Consider the following 20770-nt stretch of genomic DNA (forward strand, 5'->3'; position numbering starts at 1 on the left):
GAAATATGAGTTACTATTATTGTCTTCAAATAATAGTAGACAAATTTTCTATATTAAAAAATGATCCAGGTGATTCAGACAGTTATTTTTTTTTTCTTTTCTTCAAACTTTTAGTTACTGTCACAAATAGGTGATTCTGACATGACCTCATTCTTGTTTCTCTCTATAGGTGGAATGTTTTGATGGACTATTGCTACACTACCCCATCTGGGAATCCAAATGATGATATACGATATGACTTATTCTTCAGGTAGGTGTTTCCTAAGACTTTCCTATCTGTACCAAAAATCTAACTGTGCTTGACTTAAGTAACAAGTTTACACCAGATAGCTAATTTTTTAAAAAATAGGGTTTCAAATCTGGAGTGTTTTTCAGACTTTAACATATTATATAAATGCTAGCTATTGGTTTTAAAGAAAGGAGAAAAATGAATGTAATGTTTCAGATAATTTAGGGCAAAAAACATTTTCATCTCATTTACCAAGGTATTTCACAGCAAGTCCCATTTAGCCTACTGCCTCACTTTTCTCAGTCAATAACTTCATTATTAGTGACTAGCAAATGGTGATGGATTGTACAATAGTCTTCATTCTTTGGGGTGTCATGGCCATAAAAATTCTCAATCTTTCTTTCAAATGTTCAGATCTTGGGATCAGACAACAGGACATGACTCAATAGTATAAGTAAGAAATCTGATTGTAGATCTTAATCGACCCAAACTTGGAACATGAAATGCAATTAGCTTAATTACCTTTAGCTTTTGGGTAGGGAAAAGCATCATGGTGGGAAGCAAAAAGCATCTGCTTCATTATTTCTAATCTGCTAGGATAGCTCCTAGCAACCAGATCAAGGAAATTTAATGAACCCACATTTGTTCTCCTTGGACAAGAATTTCACAGGTTTGTTGTTAAGTCTCACTACAGAACCACTGGGTAGCCCAAAATACTAGGACATCATACCTTCTCCTTTTGAGCTCTGGGATACCCTGTTCTAAATTCATGTATATTGTCCAGACAATGTTCAGTCTTGAGGAGTGGGGTGGGGGAAATCTAGCCTGTACTGAAAGAAGTTACACTCCTTTTATTCATGTTATTTGGTTCATTACATTCTCCGACTCATAGCCTATGATATGGAAAATTAGATAAACTTTGAATTTTGGCTCATGCCTATTGTCTCATAAGTATAGACACAAAGATTCATTTGTGTACATTGACAGAAAGACTTAAGCCATTGTTCAGTAACAATTGGTATTTTATCCTTTTAAGTAGTTAACTTAAAGTACTTTAGAACATAGAAGTAGTTTGTGGGTTCATTGAGTAGAAATGGTTTCATTTTACCTTGGTTTTATGTTGTCTCCATAAAGTCCATGTATTTTTTGGCCAACCGAGTAAGGGATTAGACTCCTTCTTTTGTCAGCAGTCTTTGATGCAGAAACTCCCCTTGCCATGAGTCAGTTCTGACCAAGAGATTAAAAGATCCTCTGGTCACTTCTAAGATCACTTCTAAGCATGGACACCTCCATCTCAAGGCAGATATTTAGTTATTTTACTTAGAAAAAAACCCTATAAAATAGAGGAGGCATTTAGGACTTTCTAGATCCCATGTATTCAGTACCACATGGCAGGTAAGGTAGAGAAAAGACTGTGCTTCTTGGAAATCTCAGTCATAAGATATCACCTTGACAGTCAAAGGGAGAGGGAAATGGGGACAGTCACTCTTTTTTTTTTTTAAGATTCACTAACTCAGTGGTTCTTTTTTCTTGATGGCCAATATGGAGATAACTTCATTATTAGCAAAGCATCCAAGTCCTGAGTCATACATGACCCACTGATAGGGTCTATCTAGAGTATTTGTCATCCCCACAGCACCTAAGCACCGATCTAGCACACATGATTGCCATGAAGCAGGCAGGAGCAGCTCTGTACATTCTTTGTTCAATTTCAAGTTACATAAGGAAAATTGGCCATAATAAAGTAATATGAAAATGTGAGTTAGCTAGGATTAGCTACATTAGCTATGTAGCTAAGGCTCTAGTCTAATGTCTTCTTTTATTATCTTGTTAAATAACCCCAAAATGGAAGAATGGTTTCAGCCCTCAAAAAAAAAAAAAAAGTATTCTTTTTGCTGTGGAAATAGATTTAAAAAGTGCAGTTATTTTGTATTTCATATAAGAGAAACTATAGTACAGTTGATATAACACTAGGCTTAAAATCAGGAAAGCTGGGTTTATATCCTCTTCTAACACTTTACTAGCTGTGTGACCTTGGGCAAGACATTATACCCTGTGTCTGTTTCCTAATCTTAAAAAAAGTTGGGACAATAATATTTGTACTCCCTGATTCATACGATAGTTGTGATGAAAACACTAAAATACTCTAGAAATGTGAGACATTGTAATATTCCACAGTAAGGCCCCAGTTTTTGTGTTTTCTGAAATACAGCTGTGACAAAGATCCGCAGACAACTGTCATTGAAAATGGCAAGAGCCAGCAAGGCCGGTTTTCATTTGAGGTATTCCGTTTTGTGAAGCACAAAAATCAGAAGATGTCTACAGTCTTCCTTCACTGTGTGACCAAACTGTGCAGAGCAGAGGATTGCCCTTTCCTCACTCCTGTAAGTGTTCACAGATTTCTAGTACTGCAACTACAAACAAGCAGAGGAAGAGGTATTCATTTTATGTGATAGACCAATTGGCCACCTAAAAATAAAATGTGCCATGCCTCTTGTACAATAGGCTAAAGCAGTATCCCCAAGGATTCTTTAGAGGCAGAGCTATTTCTAGAGATCACACAAAGGGCTATTTACTCTTGAAATACAGACTCATTTCCTGGGAACGAAAGATCTGCTTCTTCCATTTGGCTTATCAAATTCATGCCTATATATAGTGGTCTCCTCCATTAAATTATAAATTTTTTGAGGATAAGCCTCTCTCTTTTGCCTCTTTTTATATTCCCAGCATTTAGCACAATTCCTGGCATATCCTGAGTACGTAATAAATATCTGTTGATTGATTGGCCTGGGGAAAAAAAGGAGGACAAGTTTTGTTTGTGAGGAATTGTGCCCTCTGGGTCCAAGCAGAATGAATCTAATTTTTCTTCCTTCTTCTTCTTTTCCTTTAAATAAATGAATACAATGACCATCTCTCATTATTAGTCCTATCAAATTCTGCTCACATTCTGGCTGTGAAACTGGTCATGTCACTTAATCTCCTACTTCTAGTTGTTGTTTAGTCATTTTTTGTTGTGTATGACTCTTAGTGACTCCATTTGGGACTTTTTTTGGCAGAGATACTGGCTTGGTTTGCACTTCATATAAGAGGAAATATAGTACAGTGGATCTAACACTATACTTAGAATCAGGGAGAGGTACATTTACATCTTCTTCTAACAATATACTAGCTATATGACTTTGGACAAGACATTTTACCCCATGTCTGTTTCCTAATCTTAAAAAAAAAAAAAAAAAAAAATTCCTTCTCCAGCTTTAGTTCTCTAGACAATTCGCTTAGACTTCAAATTTTCAGCCAAAGTTGGTAGAAGGATTTTCTCCCTGAGAGTTGCCTATACCGCTGAAATCATAGTTATTGTTCTTGCCTCTGTTTTCTTTTTGAAGAGAGACAGATCAGAGAACTTGTTTATTTGGGGGTAAAAACAGCTGTGTTGAGGACAGTGTGTATATAGTTGTGCCAAGAAAAGACCATGTTAACCCTTTGTCTCCATTGAGTTGGGGATGAAGAGGTAGACTCCAGAAAAGTAGAATTATGGTAGAAACCCTGGGATGGGGCACTCTCCCACTTCAATTGTATGCATATCTGGCTCTTGAGCAAAAGAAGGTTTTTAAAGAGGGATGAACACAGCTCCTTTTATTTCCCAAGAAGAGGGAAAAGCCATTCACTGCAAGCTAGTGATAGTTCTGTCTATGATCTTTAGCAATTTTGTTTTAAAATACCAATTGTTTCTATTTGAATTTGACAACTGTGGTGCAATGGAAATAAAAAAAAACTGACCCTGAATTTGTACAGGTACTGAAGAAAGTGATCCTACCTACATTTGAATCCTGTCTCTGTCCCCTATGAAACCTTAGGCAAAGTACTTCACTTGTCTGATCTTCAAATGAGAGTGGGAGATGACCCTTACAATCCCTTCTAGCTTTTTTCTAGGATCATATATCTAAAGGTAGGAGATACTTCCAAAGCAGTTTAGTCTAACCCCTTCATTTTTACAAATAAGGACATTGAAGATTTAGGAGATGAATTGACTTGTCTAGAGACAAACAGAACATAGCAGTCTTTCAACAAACATTTTTTTAAGTGAAAAAAATCATATTTCAGTTTTCATACAAATTTCATCATTTCTTTCTCTGGAGGTAGGTGGATAGTACTTTTTATTACGAGTCCTTCAGAATTGACTTCGATCATTGTATTGATCAGAGTAGTAATATTTTCATAGTTTTTCATTGTACAATATTGCTCTTACTGTGTACAATGTTCTCCTGGTTCTGTTCACTTCACTTTATATTAGTTTATATAAATATTCCAATGTTTTTCTGAAACAATGTCCCTTGTCTTTGTTTATAGCATAATAGAATTCTGTCACAATCATATGTCCTAACTTGTTCAGTATCAATAAGCATTTGTTAATCACTTACCATGTACCAAGTGCTTTTCTAAGGGCTGAGCATATTAAGAAAGGAATAACAAAAAGCAAACAAGAAAAGAAGAAACATTTTCTTTCTCATTCCTGGAATTCTCTTCCTCATCATCACCATTTCTTTCAAGTCCCAGCTAAAATCTCAGTTTCTGTAAATATACAAAGAAAGGCAAAAACAGTCTCTGTTTTAGAGACTTCACAGTTTAATGCAGGGAGATAACATACAAATAATAATATGCAAACAAAATATATACAAAATAGACTGGAGATAATCAACAGAAGGAATGATCCAAGATTATGGTAAATAAGGAAAACTTTCAGAAGAACATAGCAGAAGAACATGTTAATGCATGATTGTTGATTTAATTCCCTCAAGGTGTTCATATTCTAATGAGGAAGCAAGATGTAGACTATGTTCATGTAACATATGCATAGAATGTGCAGAAGACCGGCTCAGAGGTAGGGCATGAGAAGGGGTAAGTAGTAGGAAAAGACCTCCTGAAGAAAATGTATTTTGAAGAAAGCTAGCATAATGGGGAAATAAAGAAAAGCAAAAATACATTATGTGTACATAATTTCTGAGGAAAGGCACTGGGAGGTAAGGTGTGACCAGAATAGGCCTCTCATAGAAAGGGGTATTTAAGCTACTCTTGAGGGGTACCCATGAAAGTAGGAGCAGGGGAAGAGGAAGGAGAGAATTCCAGGTGTGAGGGACAACTCCCATAGAGCTAGGAGATATTGTGAGATGAGATTTTGTAGCTAGAGAGCAGATTAGATGGAGGGAAACAAAGTATAAAAAAATTAGAAAGGCCCAAAGGGGCTAGGTTATGAAAGGCTTTAAAAATCAAACAATGTTTTAAATATTATATTCTGGACACTATAGGGAGCTATTGGAATTTATTGAGCAGAAGTAACATGGTCAGATATGCTTTTTAGGAAAATCACCTTGGGAGCTGAGTAGACCATGTATTGGAGTGAAGAGAGATCTGAGGCAATGGCTAGTGAGGAATGTTAAACCCCTTGGAGTTTTTGTTTTTCTGATTTTGTTTTAAGGATAGGGGAGTCATGCAGTTTGTAAGGATCAGAGGCAGGATATGAAACCAGAGCCTAGTACTCTAGAGCCAGCTTTTCTTCTGTAAATTAACGATCCTATGTGCTCACTTATGTTGGAATGGATTAAGTGGAACATTCACATAACTGCCTTGGTACTTGGTAGAATTTTAGTGGATGGATTTATTCAAGGATTGAATAAAATAATTTTAGAAAAGTTTAATAAACAAAACTTTCATTCTGGCGATCTACTGAGCTATGTAAATTAATGAAGCAAAGCACAATTGGAATGGTGGGAAATGAGAAATGTGACCCAAGCCAGGGGAAGAAATACATAGCGGGGACATGCCAAGTAATTAAATACACACACAAATGAACACGAAATAAAATCAAATGTGTGGCTGTTGGTCCAGAGGAACCTCCTTTCCAAAATGGTCATAAAGAAACAGGCAGTGCTTCAATGTGAATTTTATTTGTTTTCATTCACACCTCAGATTTGCAGTCACAGAGAAAGAAGAGATGTGGGGAGGAGGACGACATGGAGCCCCCAGAGTACTTCTGGAAATGCTGTGGTTTCTGCTGGCCCCATCATTACCCGCAGTGGTAGGACAACTCCTGCTTTTTCTTGTACTCACAGGAATTTCCAAAATGGAAACTTCTTTTGCTTCTTAGAAGAGCTCAGAGTCATTTCTTAAAAGAACTAATTAACTGAAAGATAAGATAAACCTCTAAGCATTCTCCAGCCCTCTAATTGCACAGCAGTACTCTGTTTATTTGACTTTCATATAAAGGGTAATAGCCTTACCACTGCTAGAGGAGAAGGAGGAGGAAGAGAGACATACTCTATCTTCTCTCCTTCTTTCTTGCATGCTTATGAAGAGGAATGACGCTTTAAGTCACTGGGATGAGGTTCAGGGAAGAACTCTTATTTTTTTGGTTAGATAAAAGTACAGTTTTTTGTTATTGTTCAGTCGTAACTGACTGTTCATGACCCCATCTTTGGGTTTTCTTGGCAAAGATACTATATGGATTTTGTTTGCTTCTCTAGTTCATTTTAAAGATGAGGTAAAAAGTATTAAGTGACATGCTCAGGGTCATACACTAGTAACTATCTAAGGCCAGATTTGAACTCAGGAAGATCAGTCTTTCTGATTTCAAACCCAGCACTGTATCCACTGAGCCACCTACCTGCCCAGAAGCCATATGATACAGTATAAAATTTCTGGGACTAAGAGTCAGGAGGCCTAGCTGTGTGACTTTGGATATATTACTTAAACTTTTGGGTTGATGCTTTCTCATGCAAAGGTTTAGGCTTCGACCATAGGATTTGCAACAAGAAGAAACTTTGGGTATCACCAGAATCAACCCCCTAATTTCATACATGAGGAACTCGAGGCCTAGAGTGGTCAAGTGATTACATATATAATTATATATGTGACTTTACCCTATGGTAATGAGTAACAGAACTAGGCTTCAACCTCAGGTTCTCTAATTTCTGAATCAATAATATGGTTCACTGACTTTCAAAGATGATCTCAAAAGTCCCTCAGTGGTTCAAATTTGGCTTAGATAATATAATTGATTTTATTCCTTAGTTTTTTTCTATAGTAATAATCTCAGGATAGGTAAACTAATGTAATATTTTAATTAAATTGTGTCTTTACTCATGAAGAAAACCAAATTTATCTGAAAAAGCTAGGTAAGACAAAAAAAAAAAAAAAAAGAAATGCTTTTGGAATAAGTTTTCCAAACAATTGCCTCAGTTCCTCATTTCACTTTTGTGCATTGGCATAGGCTTTAAAATGTTGGTCATTCTCTCTTTATCGTGCTCTTATTTCAGTTTCTCATGACAGCTGCTTTTCAGCTGAAAATTTCCTTCAGCACGAAGGTGGAGTGTTTCATTTGTAAAGTTTGAAGGAACAAAGAAATCCTTTTAGTTGTCTATAATTTATGATGACGAGGGGAAAATGTGCTATTGTATATAGTAAAGGGCTGCTAGGTTCTTTTTCCAATAATGCAGCAATGTATTAACTATGAAATTTCAGACTTGGTGCAGACTCCCTGAGGATCTGGTACATGCTTTTGAGTGGTTTGAAAAATACTGGCTTGTAATTTGTGAAAGGCCCAATTCTTGTTTCTGTGCCTCTCTGCAGAATTGGTGTGTAGAATTTCACAGGATGAAAAGTCAGCTTGCATTGACAATATTTGGGATTGCTTTTGAGTGGGAACAATAGAAAATGTTTTTAATTTCTAGGAAGCAGTCAGGATCACCTTGGGGGGACTGAAAGGGGAAACATAAATGGAACTGTGTGATATATAGATGGAATTGGACCTTTCATGTATGTGGGAATCATCCTTCCCTCCTCCCACCTTTCTAAAGTAAAGTATTCTTTTTTTTACATGGGTTAAACAAAGCTTAGGTATAACTATAGATCAGAGATTTTTATTTTTTTTTATGTCATGGGCCACTTTTGGCTATCTGGTAAAACCGATGGACCTTTTCTCACAATAATATTTTGAAATGTATGAAATAAAATGCAAAAGATTACAAAGGAAACCAATTGTAATGAAAGACAATTATTAAAATATTAAAAACAATAACCAAAAAATTCACAGACCCCAGGTTAAGACCTGTAGTAGATCATTATGGATATGACCCTTGTGCTACAAGTTCCCAATATTAAGTAATAGTTATCTCTGCTATCATCAGTTAAAGGTTAAAAGAAAATTCTTTTTCTTTTTTAAAAATAATTACTCAAGGACTATATACATCTTGCTCTGTGTCAATGAGTCTCATATAGCAGGACATCAACATAAATGTAAATTTACTTCCCTAGTTAGTAAAGAACCACTGCATTATTTCAATGTAAGTACTTTAACAATACAGGCAAATTACAGATACACAACATAGTTGAAAAGTCCAGATTTGGCTAATCATTTATGCACTACACACATACACACACACACACACACACACACACACATACACACACACACATACATATCAGCCTCCTTTTGGAGCCTCTTTTTGTTTTACCCAAGATTCCATTTTTTCAGCCCCCAAGTCTTTGAGGAAAACAAAGTCCTTTTGGAATAATTGTCTAGAGGCAAGAATTGGGTTCAAGAAGAAGGTGCTGTCTGTAAAGCCTAACGTTATCCTAATATGTTGCTTCAACTTTCCTGCATCCCATACCCAGAATCTCTTGACCAAGCTTCTTTTTCATCAGCATGTTATCTAGAACAGGTTCTCCTGCCCTTGAATAGCTCACAGATAATATTTAGAGTTTGAAAGGACATTAGAGTCCATTCACCATAATTTAATTTTGCAGATGAGAAAATCAAGGCATGGACAGAGGGAATTGACTTACCTAAGATCACATAGATCACATAGATAGTAAACAGAAATGATGGGATTTATATCATTTCCACAACTAGACTATCTCATTCTTTCTTTCTGTCTTCCAACTCTTCTTTTTAAAGTTTGTTTTTGGATTATTAAGTATTAAAATTTTCAAAACTCATGTTTGAATCACACAAATAAGATTTTTTTTTATCTTTCTTTAAAAAAAAAAGAAGACCAAAAAGTACATATATTTGGGAAGAGATGCTATTTATCATGATGTGTAACACTGGTAAGGAGAGAACCAATCTTTTATGCACACATTGGAATACCTAAAAATAAACTCAGTTGTATATGTATATAGGATATCTCAAAAGTTTAGTTCTGTTTTAAGTATTGATAGCTTTAAATGAACTGAACTAAGAGTTTGGGGACATATTGTCCATATCTATAATCTATATGTTATCTATAACTCTATCTATATAGTTTATCTAAATTTACATTTATTTCCATCTCTAAATCTTTCTGTATCTATCTGATTCTATCATTTATTACTATATCTACATATCTCTATTTTTATTTCTGTCTGTCTTTATCTACCCATATCTCCAAAGTCATATGTGTATACATATACATATGCATATAATGGACAGACATATGTTCTAGCCAAGCTGGTATAACATATTCCAATGGAAGATAAAATATGTAATTGGATAAATAAACAAAAGGTAATTTGGGTGAGGAGAGAGCACTAAAAATGTGGAGATCAGGAAAGACCCCCTCCTTTCCTGGAGGAAACAGCTAAGTTGAATCCTGAAAGACTTTAAGAATTCTAAGAGGTGAGGATAAGGAAAGAATGCTTCCTATGAAGTAATTTATGCAAAGACATGGAGCTAAGAGATAGGGAATATTGAGCTAAAGAAACAGCAAATATATATATATATATATATATATATATATATATTTGTGACCTGTATGACCCTGTAAAAATCATTCTACCTCTCTGAGCCTCAGTTTCTTCACCTGCCAAATGAAGGATCTGGTTTCAATTTTCTCTAAGATCCCATTCTAGCTACAGATCTATGACAATATAAATATATAATTGATTAAAATTAAAATCTCTCTTGAGAACAAAAGGAGTACACAGTCTCAGGAAAAGAAAAGTACTATGGTCATATAATTTTAAAAAAGAGTTTGATTTTAGCTTTCTAATTGAGCATGGATTCCTGGTCTCATACTGAAGACCAAGTCAAGATTTTTGTTCTATTGGCATCTTGGTAATTTTATGTAGTTTCATCCAAATGCAGCACAACATAAGGATAAAAGTTTGGAGGCTGTTAAAGAATTTGAAATATATGTCATTTTACCACATGGTTAGTAAAGTTTTTTTTTTAATTGTTGTCTACTTATGTCAAGAGAGGAAATGTTAATTCTGCATATGTCTTTGCTTAGATGTTGTATATCTTTTCAATGCACTTCAACCATTTTTATGAGAGAAACCAGAGCAAGACAGCTTATCTGTCATTACTGACTTTGTAATGGCTGGTGGCATTGCTTCTATTACTTTTTTTCCACTGGTTCTTAGCCATCTATGTTCCTTTGAAGTGCCCATCAAGCATAGTATTCCAAGCTGTTATCATGTTAATTCCCGAACAGTTTCATCTGCTTCCCCTAGTACATTTTTAAACCACCAGCAGGAAAGAGTATTTCCATAATGCAAAGTCTGGTATACCTAAAGGAAGATGAAAAAAAGAAAACCAGGAGTATCAGGTAATAAGGTAATAAAAAATAATTATAAATCTTCTTTCCAGTTTTTTTGTAGTGTTGGTTAAGTGATCAGCAAACTGAATATTTTTATTTTCTTGTATACATGTGTGGATTTAGTATTTTAAGACTATAGCAATTGGGTGTATACCCTGACTTGTAGAGCATATCCCCCAGAGCCAGCAGAGCCATGTTCAAGGTACTCTTTATGACCACATCCACTAAAACCATAATTCATAAACTCCTATTAATCCTATTGCCAGAGGATGGGATTAGTTAAAAGCAGAGGAATTTATTTAAATGGTATAGTAGGAGCAGTAGCTATAAAATGTTACTTCACAAATCCATGGCATACTCTTCCCTCAAATATGCAGCCATTAGTGCAATCAATCAGTGGAACATAATTGTCCAGGATGTATGGAAAGAAAAAAACTCATAGGAGGAATACATGTAGTCTTTGATGAAGGGAATTCTCTACTAATGCTATTTTTCTACATGTTGCTCTTCTGAATACAGTTTATGTTGAAAGCTTTACTGGACAAATATCTAGTGAACTTTGCCAGGTTTGGCGTTGTTTGGGGAACACATGACCAAGAAACTTCTCTCTGACTTCTGTTGAAACTTGGATATATATATTTTTTTAACAAGAAGAGTAGCCTCTGCTGTGCTCTTATATTTTGAAAGCCATAGAATTTTAAAAATACCTCTTTTAGATACTTGGCAATCCTTAACCTTATAACCAGAGAAACCTGTTTAATTTATGCAGGAAACTTGTTCTCAAAGATACTGTGAACCTTCTTAATAATATCAAGAGATTCACAACTATGACTGCTAAACTCTTTAGATTAAAAAATAAAACAAAACCCGAACATCTTTAGTTAAATAATAGCCTTAAACTCATATCTACCTTACCCTTAGACTAAACTTCCTGGTCCAAGGTTTGCATCTTTCTGTCAGAGACCTCATCTTTACTTAAGATGAGGATTGACCATTTCTATTGATTTTAATTTTTTAAATCTAGATTGCCATTGATCATTGTTTGTATAAGGGCCAGTCACCCTAAAACTATCAAATAACTTTGAGGTTTGAAACTCTCTAATTGTCTATCTCTAAGTCTTTTGATTCTCTTACCTAGAAGAGTAGAATGGTGGAAATGCATAGAGGAAAATTTAAACTTTTTTCCACCTCCTTAGCTGCATTCCTTCATTTTCATTTCAAAATAGGACCAGCTCACTTTTAAAGGTTTAAATACCAGAGTAAATATTTATTTTTGCTAAAACTTAAACATCAAGAGATTTACAAAAAAGTCAAAGACTCTTTATAAAATGCTATAAGGTTGTCCCATGAAATGGTTTGAAGTCTTCTTCCTTATCTATTTAAGATTAGAATATAAACTCAGTGAGCATGGTTCCCTTTGTTTTTGAGATCCTAATTAATGCCTATTTCTAGAGTCTTACAAATAGGACATGCTTAATAAATGTTTGTTGAATGTAATCAAAAGCTATATAAATTAAACTCAATATTCTTTTCTTCTATAATCAAAGCAGTGATTTTTTTTTTTTTTTGCCATGCTTAATTTTTTTTCTTTCTTTTTTAAGAAAACTGATAGACTTTGATTTAAACAGATGCTTTTTACTGTCATTGGAGTTTTGACAAATGAAGGTCTGAACAAAACATAATACTAGAAACATTATACAAATTCTAATCAGGATAGAACTTCCCCCTCCCTGATCCTTTCTACATGATACAAATTCAAAGATTTGCAGTTATAGATCAACAAAAGTAAAACATAAATTTTAAAAAAAATTGAATAAGGAAAAGTAAAAGTCAGCATGCTTTGATTTACCAGTACAAATAAACACAAGCTAACCATATTTCAGATTTCTCTTTTATTTCGCTATTAAATGTAGATTTTCTTTCAGCATAGGTTAGCATTTTTATAGAATAGACAGGAAAGAATTAACTGCTTGTTGAAGTATAACAGACACTAAATAAGTATAACAGATACTAAACATTAAAAAAATGTTTCTTATAAAGAGATTAAAAATGAAATCAGCTTTCACAATTCATGCCTCCTCTAACCTGCCTATCAGAGATAATGATGAATCAATAATGACAAGTATGATTGACAAGTATTTACGGATTGTATTAGTGTTTTGGTGATGAGGGTTCCAGGGATGGTAAGGACAAAGTGGAAAGCAGATTATAGATTAAATTTCCTTGAGAAGGGGAGAAAATGGAGTTGAGGGGGGGAAGAGTTTGCTGGTAAATGTCTAACAAACCTCTCCCAGGGAGGGAGAAAAAGAATATTACACATACTTTTAAATTTAATCTGCCTTATTAGTATTTTTTCCCTCATATAAATCTCGACAATCAACAAAAAAATAAATTGAACCCAGATTTTTAGCATTTGCTGGTTTTAGAGATGTAAATGCTCATCCTGAAAATTTAACAATCAATTCTCAGGAGGCAGTTCTAACACACCTCTAGCCAAAATATATAATGCATGTCTTTTTTCTTTTTTAGATGAAACACCCACCAACAATTCACAGCTTGGTAAGTTCATCTAAATATTGTCAATGCAAAAATAGGTTACATTGAGTCTAATTCCAATCCATTTTCTACTGTTAGATTGCCTGATTATCAAGCATATTTTTGCTCTCTTTAGGGAAGGACTAGAAGTAGAATGAGGAACATGCATGCGTGTAATTACACATGGCCAAGTGTTGACTTGTATTTTTTTGTTATAGGGATGGCTCTATTGGTGGCTAGAAATCATATTGGAAAAGGATGATTGTATTAAAAGATAATCATCAAAACTATTTTTTAAAAGAAAATAAATTCTATCTCTATTATGTAGACGAGGAGATTGAGTCTGGAAGTAGTGAAATTCAGTGGTCAATGGGTTAATTAATATTGAAGTCAGAAAGTAAAACACAGGTCATGTGCTTCTTGGACTAATGCTTTGGCTACTACATGGTGCTCAGACATTTCAGTAGGAATTTGGAGAGGGAGATGACATGGTGGGCCTTAACATTTCTATGTTTCTTTGCATCACAGGTTCTACAAGTGAGCCTCCTTTCCAGTTGAATGCCATCACCAGTGCACTGATATCGGGATTAGTCATTCTGGGAGTCATGAGCTTTTCTCTTCTCATGTGTTCCCTGGCCCTCCTGAATAGAAAGGGGTCTGACAGCTTAGTGTTGAATGGCATAAGAAATCCAGTTTTTGATTAACCATAACAGTTTCCTCACATTTGGGGAGCTGCCTTCAATAATATGTTCCATTGTGAATGGACTGCAGCAATTTTCCATCAACATCAAATGCCAGCTCTTTCTATTTGTAGTCTTACTAGACTTTATTGTGCAGCTGGTAATGATGATGGTAGTGAAAGAATTTAGAGTATATTGCTATTGTCATTTGTGTTTGTGATCAGACCTCTTTGTTGCCCAGGGATGTGCTAACTGGAAGTTAAAAAAAAAAAAAAAAAATCGGGACTTAAATCTGACAGAAACACTGACTTTTTTTCCCCTACTGTGAAATCCATTCTCCCTCTATTCCTCTCCCTTTCTCCTTTCCCCCTCCTCTTTTTCTTTTTTTTTTTTTTTGGGGGGGGGGGGGGGGTGGATTATAGGGAGAATGGACTGGCATTGAGTGTAGAAAGAGATTGGGGAATCAGATGCATTCCTCCCTACTCGCCATCTGTCATTCCCACCCCATTTCCCCCTGCAAAACCCTATGAGACAGTTCCAAATAAGGTCTTAAAGCTGAAGTTGCTTACAGCTTCTTCTGGCTTGGGGATTCCATTTTAATTAGATTGGCCAATCTGAAAACTTGATAGCTATTCACTTTAACCTCCTGTGCTTTGGGCTGATTTCCACAGCTGGCAACAGTTCATTTCCTAGGACTCTCCTGAGAGATGTATTGTATAGCCTCTAGTATCCATTTTTCTACAGTGAGTAGTGAAAAAGAGTGGTAGCCTCCAAATTATACTAAGTGGCCCAGGGTTGCTATTTACTTACATAAGAATGAATGGGATCAATTTTATCCTTCTGGCTCTGGAAGGAGCCCCAACAGGACCAATTTTCTGAGATAAACAGCTCAACTGCTGTTCCCTTGGTCTCATTCCTCCTCCTTTCTTTCCTTCTCTTTCTTCCACTTCTTGAATCAAATCAGAAAATGGAGAGCAAATTCTTCTCATCATGTCGCCCAAATGAGTATGATGTCCCTCGATGGATCTACAAAAATATGTCGTCCCCTACAGTTGATTGAATATAACTTCCTAGGCTAATTTTTTTCTCTTGGATCTACACAGAAATTTTCGTCAACGTAAGTCTCGTGCCAGTCCACAATAACTAACAACCATTTACTACAAAGGCAAAATAAACTCTTGAGATTCTTTGTTTACAATAAGTCTTCTTAGATCATATCCTTTGTATTCAACAGTATTTCTTTCCAATATTAGATTGCAAAAATAATTTAGCTGTTTAAAAGTTTTCTTTTTGACCAGCCATCTTTTTTTTTTTTTTTTTTTTTTTTAACTTTCCCTTCTTTTAGAAGACATGCAGGCAATACAGTGCATGAACCCTATATCCTTCACTAATTACTGATAAATAAAATAATTTAGCATGGGCGATTTGTCCAGTGCCTTGTCAATCAATCAGGAAATATTTGTTGTATGCACCAGGCAGGCTGCTAGGTGCTGGAGGTCCAAATGCTATCAAGTACCACTTTAAAAGTAATAGTTTCATGGGGAAAAAAATAAAGTAATTCCTGCTCACAAATTGTCATGTTGTTCAGGAACCAAATTACTGTGCCAGATGCAAATTACTAGAATTCTTGTTTAAAATTCTGTGCCTACACACTCAAATGGAGCATTAATGTAATTTTTCAGGTTATTCGGGTCCCCAGTCTAATTTTCCTACAATTTATCTGTATGTTTCAGGAGAAAGTACTTTTCTGGACGTAATTATGTAACTATTTCAACCTTCCACTTCTTTAGGAAGCACTAGTAAGGTAAAGGAGGATTTGGCAAGCATCTGGTTAATGTCTTGAATATAGAAAAGAAAATAAGTCTTTCAAAGTCTCCAATCTCCCTTTCACCATGTGTTGTTTTAATTCAGCCAAGAGCTGATCATCCTGAACTCCATTTTAATAAATTTCTTTCCTCCTTGAGATGAGGGTGGAAATGGGGAAAGAAAGAAGGTCCTAAAGAAAAAACAAACTGCTATACAACCCTATGTCTAAAGCATCAGAATTGCATTTCTCAACCCCACTCCCCAATTCACTTTGGATCATATATTTGACTTGTCATGGATACATTGATTGATAGGTACCCATAAACAGGAAGACAATTATATCTATAAAGCCAAATAGTTTGATTTCTGTTAGTTTAATTTCTAAACTTTTAGAATAATTACAGATTTAGCAATTATTTAATTATTCCACATTACTGTATTTTGGTTATATATTTTTGGAGCTTTCTCTTTTTTCATGGATGAGTTTTATTCGGACTTCGTGTGATGCTGCATGAATCAGCAGGATTAGAGGTGTATGTTGCAATGTAACAATAGATACATAGTTCTACTCTCCACAAGCTTGGAAATGCAAGGTAATACACCCCTAAATGATGTTCATTTCTAGAATGTAAACATGTTATAAAGAAAAATCTCATTGTTCATATTATCCTTCAGTTTCAATACCTCAAACTGGATTTTTTTTTTTTTTGGTGGACTTATTTTTACATTTCAGGGGTAAGATCTGATGACATATAAAACATGATTGTTTAATAAAATAATTTTAAATAAACCTCTTGAGAAAATGCATGTGTATTTATGATTTTAAGAAAAGTCAATCATATAAAATTAAGGTTGCTTTTTTTTCCCTTTACCAAAGTGAGCAGATTTTGTATGGATTAGATGAATTTAGGAGATTCCTCCCTTCCAATTATTTATATGCAATATATATATGTAGTAAACCCAAGTTTTTAACTTGGAATAGATAGTTACTATTAAAAAAATATATTGCTTAAAATATCAACTAAACAAGGCAGACATCACATTGTCAGCTTTTTTTCCCTCTGAGGCAATTAGGATTAAGTGACTTGTCCAAGGTCACATAGCTATACAGTGTTAAGTGTTTGAGATCACATTTGAACTCAGGTCCTCCTGACTTCAGAGCTGGTGTTCTATCTACTGCTCCACCTAGCTGCCCTCAGCTTTTTTTTTTTTTTTTTAAATGCTGCTTCTATCTGTTGATCTTGAAGTCATTTATGGCTTTCTTCCCTATTGTCAGAAAGTTCTGCCAGTCTCTTATCTATAGTTTCAGGTTCTAGTTTAGCTCTTTTGAGATGCAGGCCTTGGCTAGTCATCTATATAAGGAAACCTTTTGAGCATTTCTATTTTCCCCATTATGATATTAGACTCAATCTAAATACTGAACTATTTATCTAAAATTCCTTTTAACTCCTATCATATCCTTAGGTCACAAATCTAAGTCCCTTTAATGAAATTTAGGAATCTGTTTAGTAAAACAGCAAAGAAGATGAATGGAGATGAGTGTTAGGCTCCTGATTAATGGAAACCATCTTGAAAGTAATACTAGAAAGAGGCTAGATAAAGCAGTGACCTTTCTCCTAGTTTCTCACAGCAGCCCAAATTAACATTCTCCACTTGATTGGATTATACTTTTATAAATAATACTGATGATATATGTTTACACTTAGAATGAACAAATATTTTGGGGATGATAAATATATCATCCCAGAATCCCAGGATAACTCAAAGTAGTTGACAAATCTATAGGCACTGGCTTGCAAACTGAAAGCCAATACAATCATGGAATAAAATGTGGGAAAATATGGAAAAATGGGAATGTTGTCCTATGTGATTATCATGCCATAGTTTTAACAGTAAACAATTTTAGTCTCTGTCACTTTATGAAAGCAGAAATAATAAATGTAATAAAATGACTTTTCTTAGAATCAATCTTCTATTAACTACTTATATCAAGGATGGAGAATGAGAAAAGTTTGGTCTTTTCCAGAAATTTGTACAAATAAATGTGTTCAGAGTATTTAGCTCAGTTAACTTGATCCATAACAATGCTCTGTATCTTAAACAAAAGAAAACAAAAAAATCAAGGTTGTTCAATGGATAATTTTTGCTTCAAGTAATTGGTATTTCAGAGACAAAAAGGAAAAAAAATATGCAATAACCAAGGTATTGACTTCAATTTCTCCTTACACCCTCTATGTGGAAAAATGGAATCATTACAAAGAGCAATAATCTAAGGGTGTTACACCAGTTTCAAGGTTAGTTTGACACCCCCCTCCCCACTTTAAAGCTCTATTAGCATTGCCCAAAGCTGAATCCATTACTGAATAACCCTGCTGGGTTGACTAATCAACTAGGTCTATAAGATCCTGAGAGTGCTTTGACTTAAAAAACCTTACTGGAACTTCTGACTCAGTGATATGGGTCCAGAAGTTATTTTTCTTAGAATTGTGCAGTTTTATTTTTTATTTTTTGAAATAGTAACTATGAGTTAAGGTAGAAACTACTTTGTGAGACATTGTGGTTTTCTTTTAAAAATATATTAATAACACACTAGATTTATAGATAAGAAGATTAAAAACTATACTGATTTTAATTTAAAGAGCTATTTCATGTCAATATTATCTTCTTCTGCTAGAGTAAGAATAGAGAGGAAAATAAAGTATGTTTTTTAACTTCCAGAAACAGAATACGAGAAATACTGCTTAGGAGTCACTCTTGTGTTCTGGAAAAATGATGATGGATTGGATTTTCAGATCACATTTTATTAATTCACGATGAACCAACAGAGATTAATCCAAAGTCCTACTGGAAGTCATTGTTTTGAGTCCCATTTTTCTGTCTTCCTCTGTGCCTCTAGGACTAAATCAGATTTTCACTTTGAAGTTATTGAGAATTCCATACTTCTATCAGCAGGAAAATGTGGCAGTTTTATTGAGATATAAATTGCTTAGAGGTTACTTGAACTGAAGAAGTGAGTAATATTTTGGCTATGTATTCAAAGTCAGATACCCACTGACATTTGCCTAGCTGCTTTTGATATTACATCTGTGACTCTAATATTGTCTTCCTAAGAAATGATATTAGGACATTTGATGGGAGAACTTAAAATATGCAAAAAGATCTTTTAAGTGAAATAGCTAGATGGTAAAGTGGATAGAGCCCTGGTCCTGGAATCAAGAAGACCTTAAGTTCAGATTCAGCTTCAGATGCTTATTTAGCTGTGTGATCCTGGGCAAGTCATTTAACTTTAGTTTCCTTCTCTATAAAATCAGAATAATAATAACAATAACAACAATAATACAACACTAGAAGGGTTGTTATGAAAATTAAATGGGTTTATCATGGTGCCTGATACATAGATAGCTGTTATTATAAAGATATCTTAATGTTTGGGGGATAGGATTAAGTGAAGATGGGATTATGGGAGAAGGACAAAGTCTAATAGTCCTTGTAGAAACCCAATGAAGAGATCTGATATCTAATAAGAAATCAGCTATATCATTAGATCAAATACATTATTAATATGGCCTCTATGTCATTTCAAAAGTATTACTGTAAATAGTATGATGGATTTATAATATAAATCTATATTTATACATATACTATAAATACTATTAATACTGGAACTGACGATATAAGTCAATGGAATATGGTTGGATCATGATATACCAGTTATCACTTGAGAGTTTTTCTTGATATTTCATTGGTAGAATAACTAGTATTTACATAGTAATTTGAGGTTCATAAAGTACTTTATGAATATTATTTCATTTTATTCTCATAAAGACTTGGAAAGTAGTTGCTATTTGTTATCCTCATTTTACAAATGACAAAAGTAATGAAGATGGAATTTTGAGTGACTTGCCCCACATACACAATGAGTAAGTACCTCAGGCTAGACTTGAATTCAGTTCTTACATTCTATTCACTGTGCTTCCCAGTGTAATATCAGAGAAACTGTGGCAAGATAGAGATTTTTTTTTCCCCCCCAGGGTCACACAGCTAGGAAGTGTCTGAGACCAGATTTGAACTTAGGTCCTCCTGACTTCACGGCTGGTGCTCTAATTACTGTGCCAGCTAGCTGCTCCCAGAGATTGGTTTTTAATCTTTAATATGGAGAGTTTAGATTAGCTGACCAAATAGGACTCATGTTCAAAATATTCAGCACTGAGGAATTGAGGCAGGGAACCTATGTAGGGTTTTAGCTAACTAGAATTTACCAGCAGAATACAGAAACCTAGAAGGCAATTAGTTTAATATTTTACAGCTGTTGTTATCTTTACTTCACAGAGAGAACAGGGAGAGAAGAGTTAACTTGGTATTTACAGCTTTGGATTGTGCTCAGCCCTTGTCAGACAAGGGAGGAGGACCATTCTTGGATAGAAAGGGACTTTAACAAGGACATAATTTAGGTTTTTAGGCAAGAGGAGAGATAACATAATTCTTTTCCTGGGTAGTTTTAGATGAGATGGAGTAATAGTGGTGGCACCTAGATATTATTTTTTTTTCTATTCTTTATTGTATCGCAATGGTATGTGAAGGGGAGTAAGAGCCGCAAGGTTTTTCTTGATTCAATTCTCCCAGTCCTAATGGCAAGGAAGGAGGGTGGTGGCCATAATAATTTTTTTTTTTTTATTCAGGGCATAACACCAGAAGTTCATATTAGGAAGAGTGATAATTTACTTGAAATTTTAATATAACACAGTAGAATATTTTGTCAAAAGACTAATTTGATTTTTCCAAATGTATTGGTATTGATTTAAATAGCTGAATAGAACATTTTCTGATAATGGAGTGAAATCATATTTCAAGGAATGAAAAAAATAATTAAAGATAGTTATTCACTAGAACTGTGTGTCCCATAATACAGTGTTTGTTGATATTGAATCGATGCAGTGATTATTATTATC

The 20770-nt window shown here is 34.6% G+C and overlaps 1 protein-coding gene across 1 annotated transcript in view; it reads left to right on the forward strand.

The window, feature by feature from the left end:
- ZPLD1 (zona pellucida like domain containing 1) overlaps nucleotides 1–14379 on the forward strand; it is a 74483-nt gene extending 60104 nt beyond the window's left edge. Inside the window, exons 6-10 of the mRNA XM_003763530.2 lie at nucleotides 170–250; nucleotides 2442–2613; nucleotides 6194–6302; nucleotides 13330–13359; nucleotides 13864–14379. Of these exons, the coding sequence (XP_003763578.1) occupies nucleotides 170–250; nucleotides 2442–2613; nucleotides 6194–6302; nucleotides 13330–13359; nucleotides 13864–14039 (568 nt within the window). The 3' untranslated portion in view covers nucleotides 14040–14379. The remainder of the gene's footprint in view (nucleotides 1–169; nucleotides 251–2441; nucleotides 2614–6193; nucleotides 6303–13329; nucleotides 13360–13863) is intronic.
- Nucleotides 14380–20770: the final 6391 nt, after the last annotated feature.

The sequence above is a fragment of the Sarcophilus harrisii genome, chromosome 3 (genome assembly GCF_902635505.1).
Source record: "Sarcophilus harrisii chromosome 3, mSarHar1.11, whole genome shotgun sequence".
NCBI lineage: Eukaryota > Metazoa > Chordata > Mammalia > Dasyuromorphia > Dasyuridae > Sarcophilus > Sarcophilus harrisii.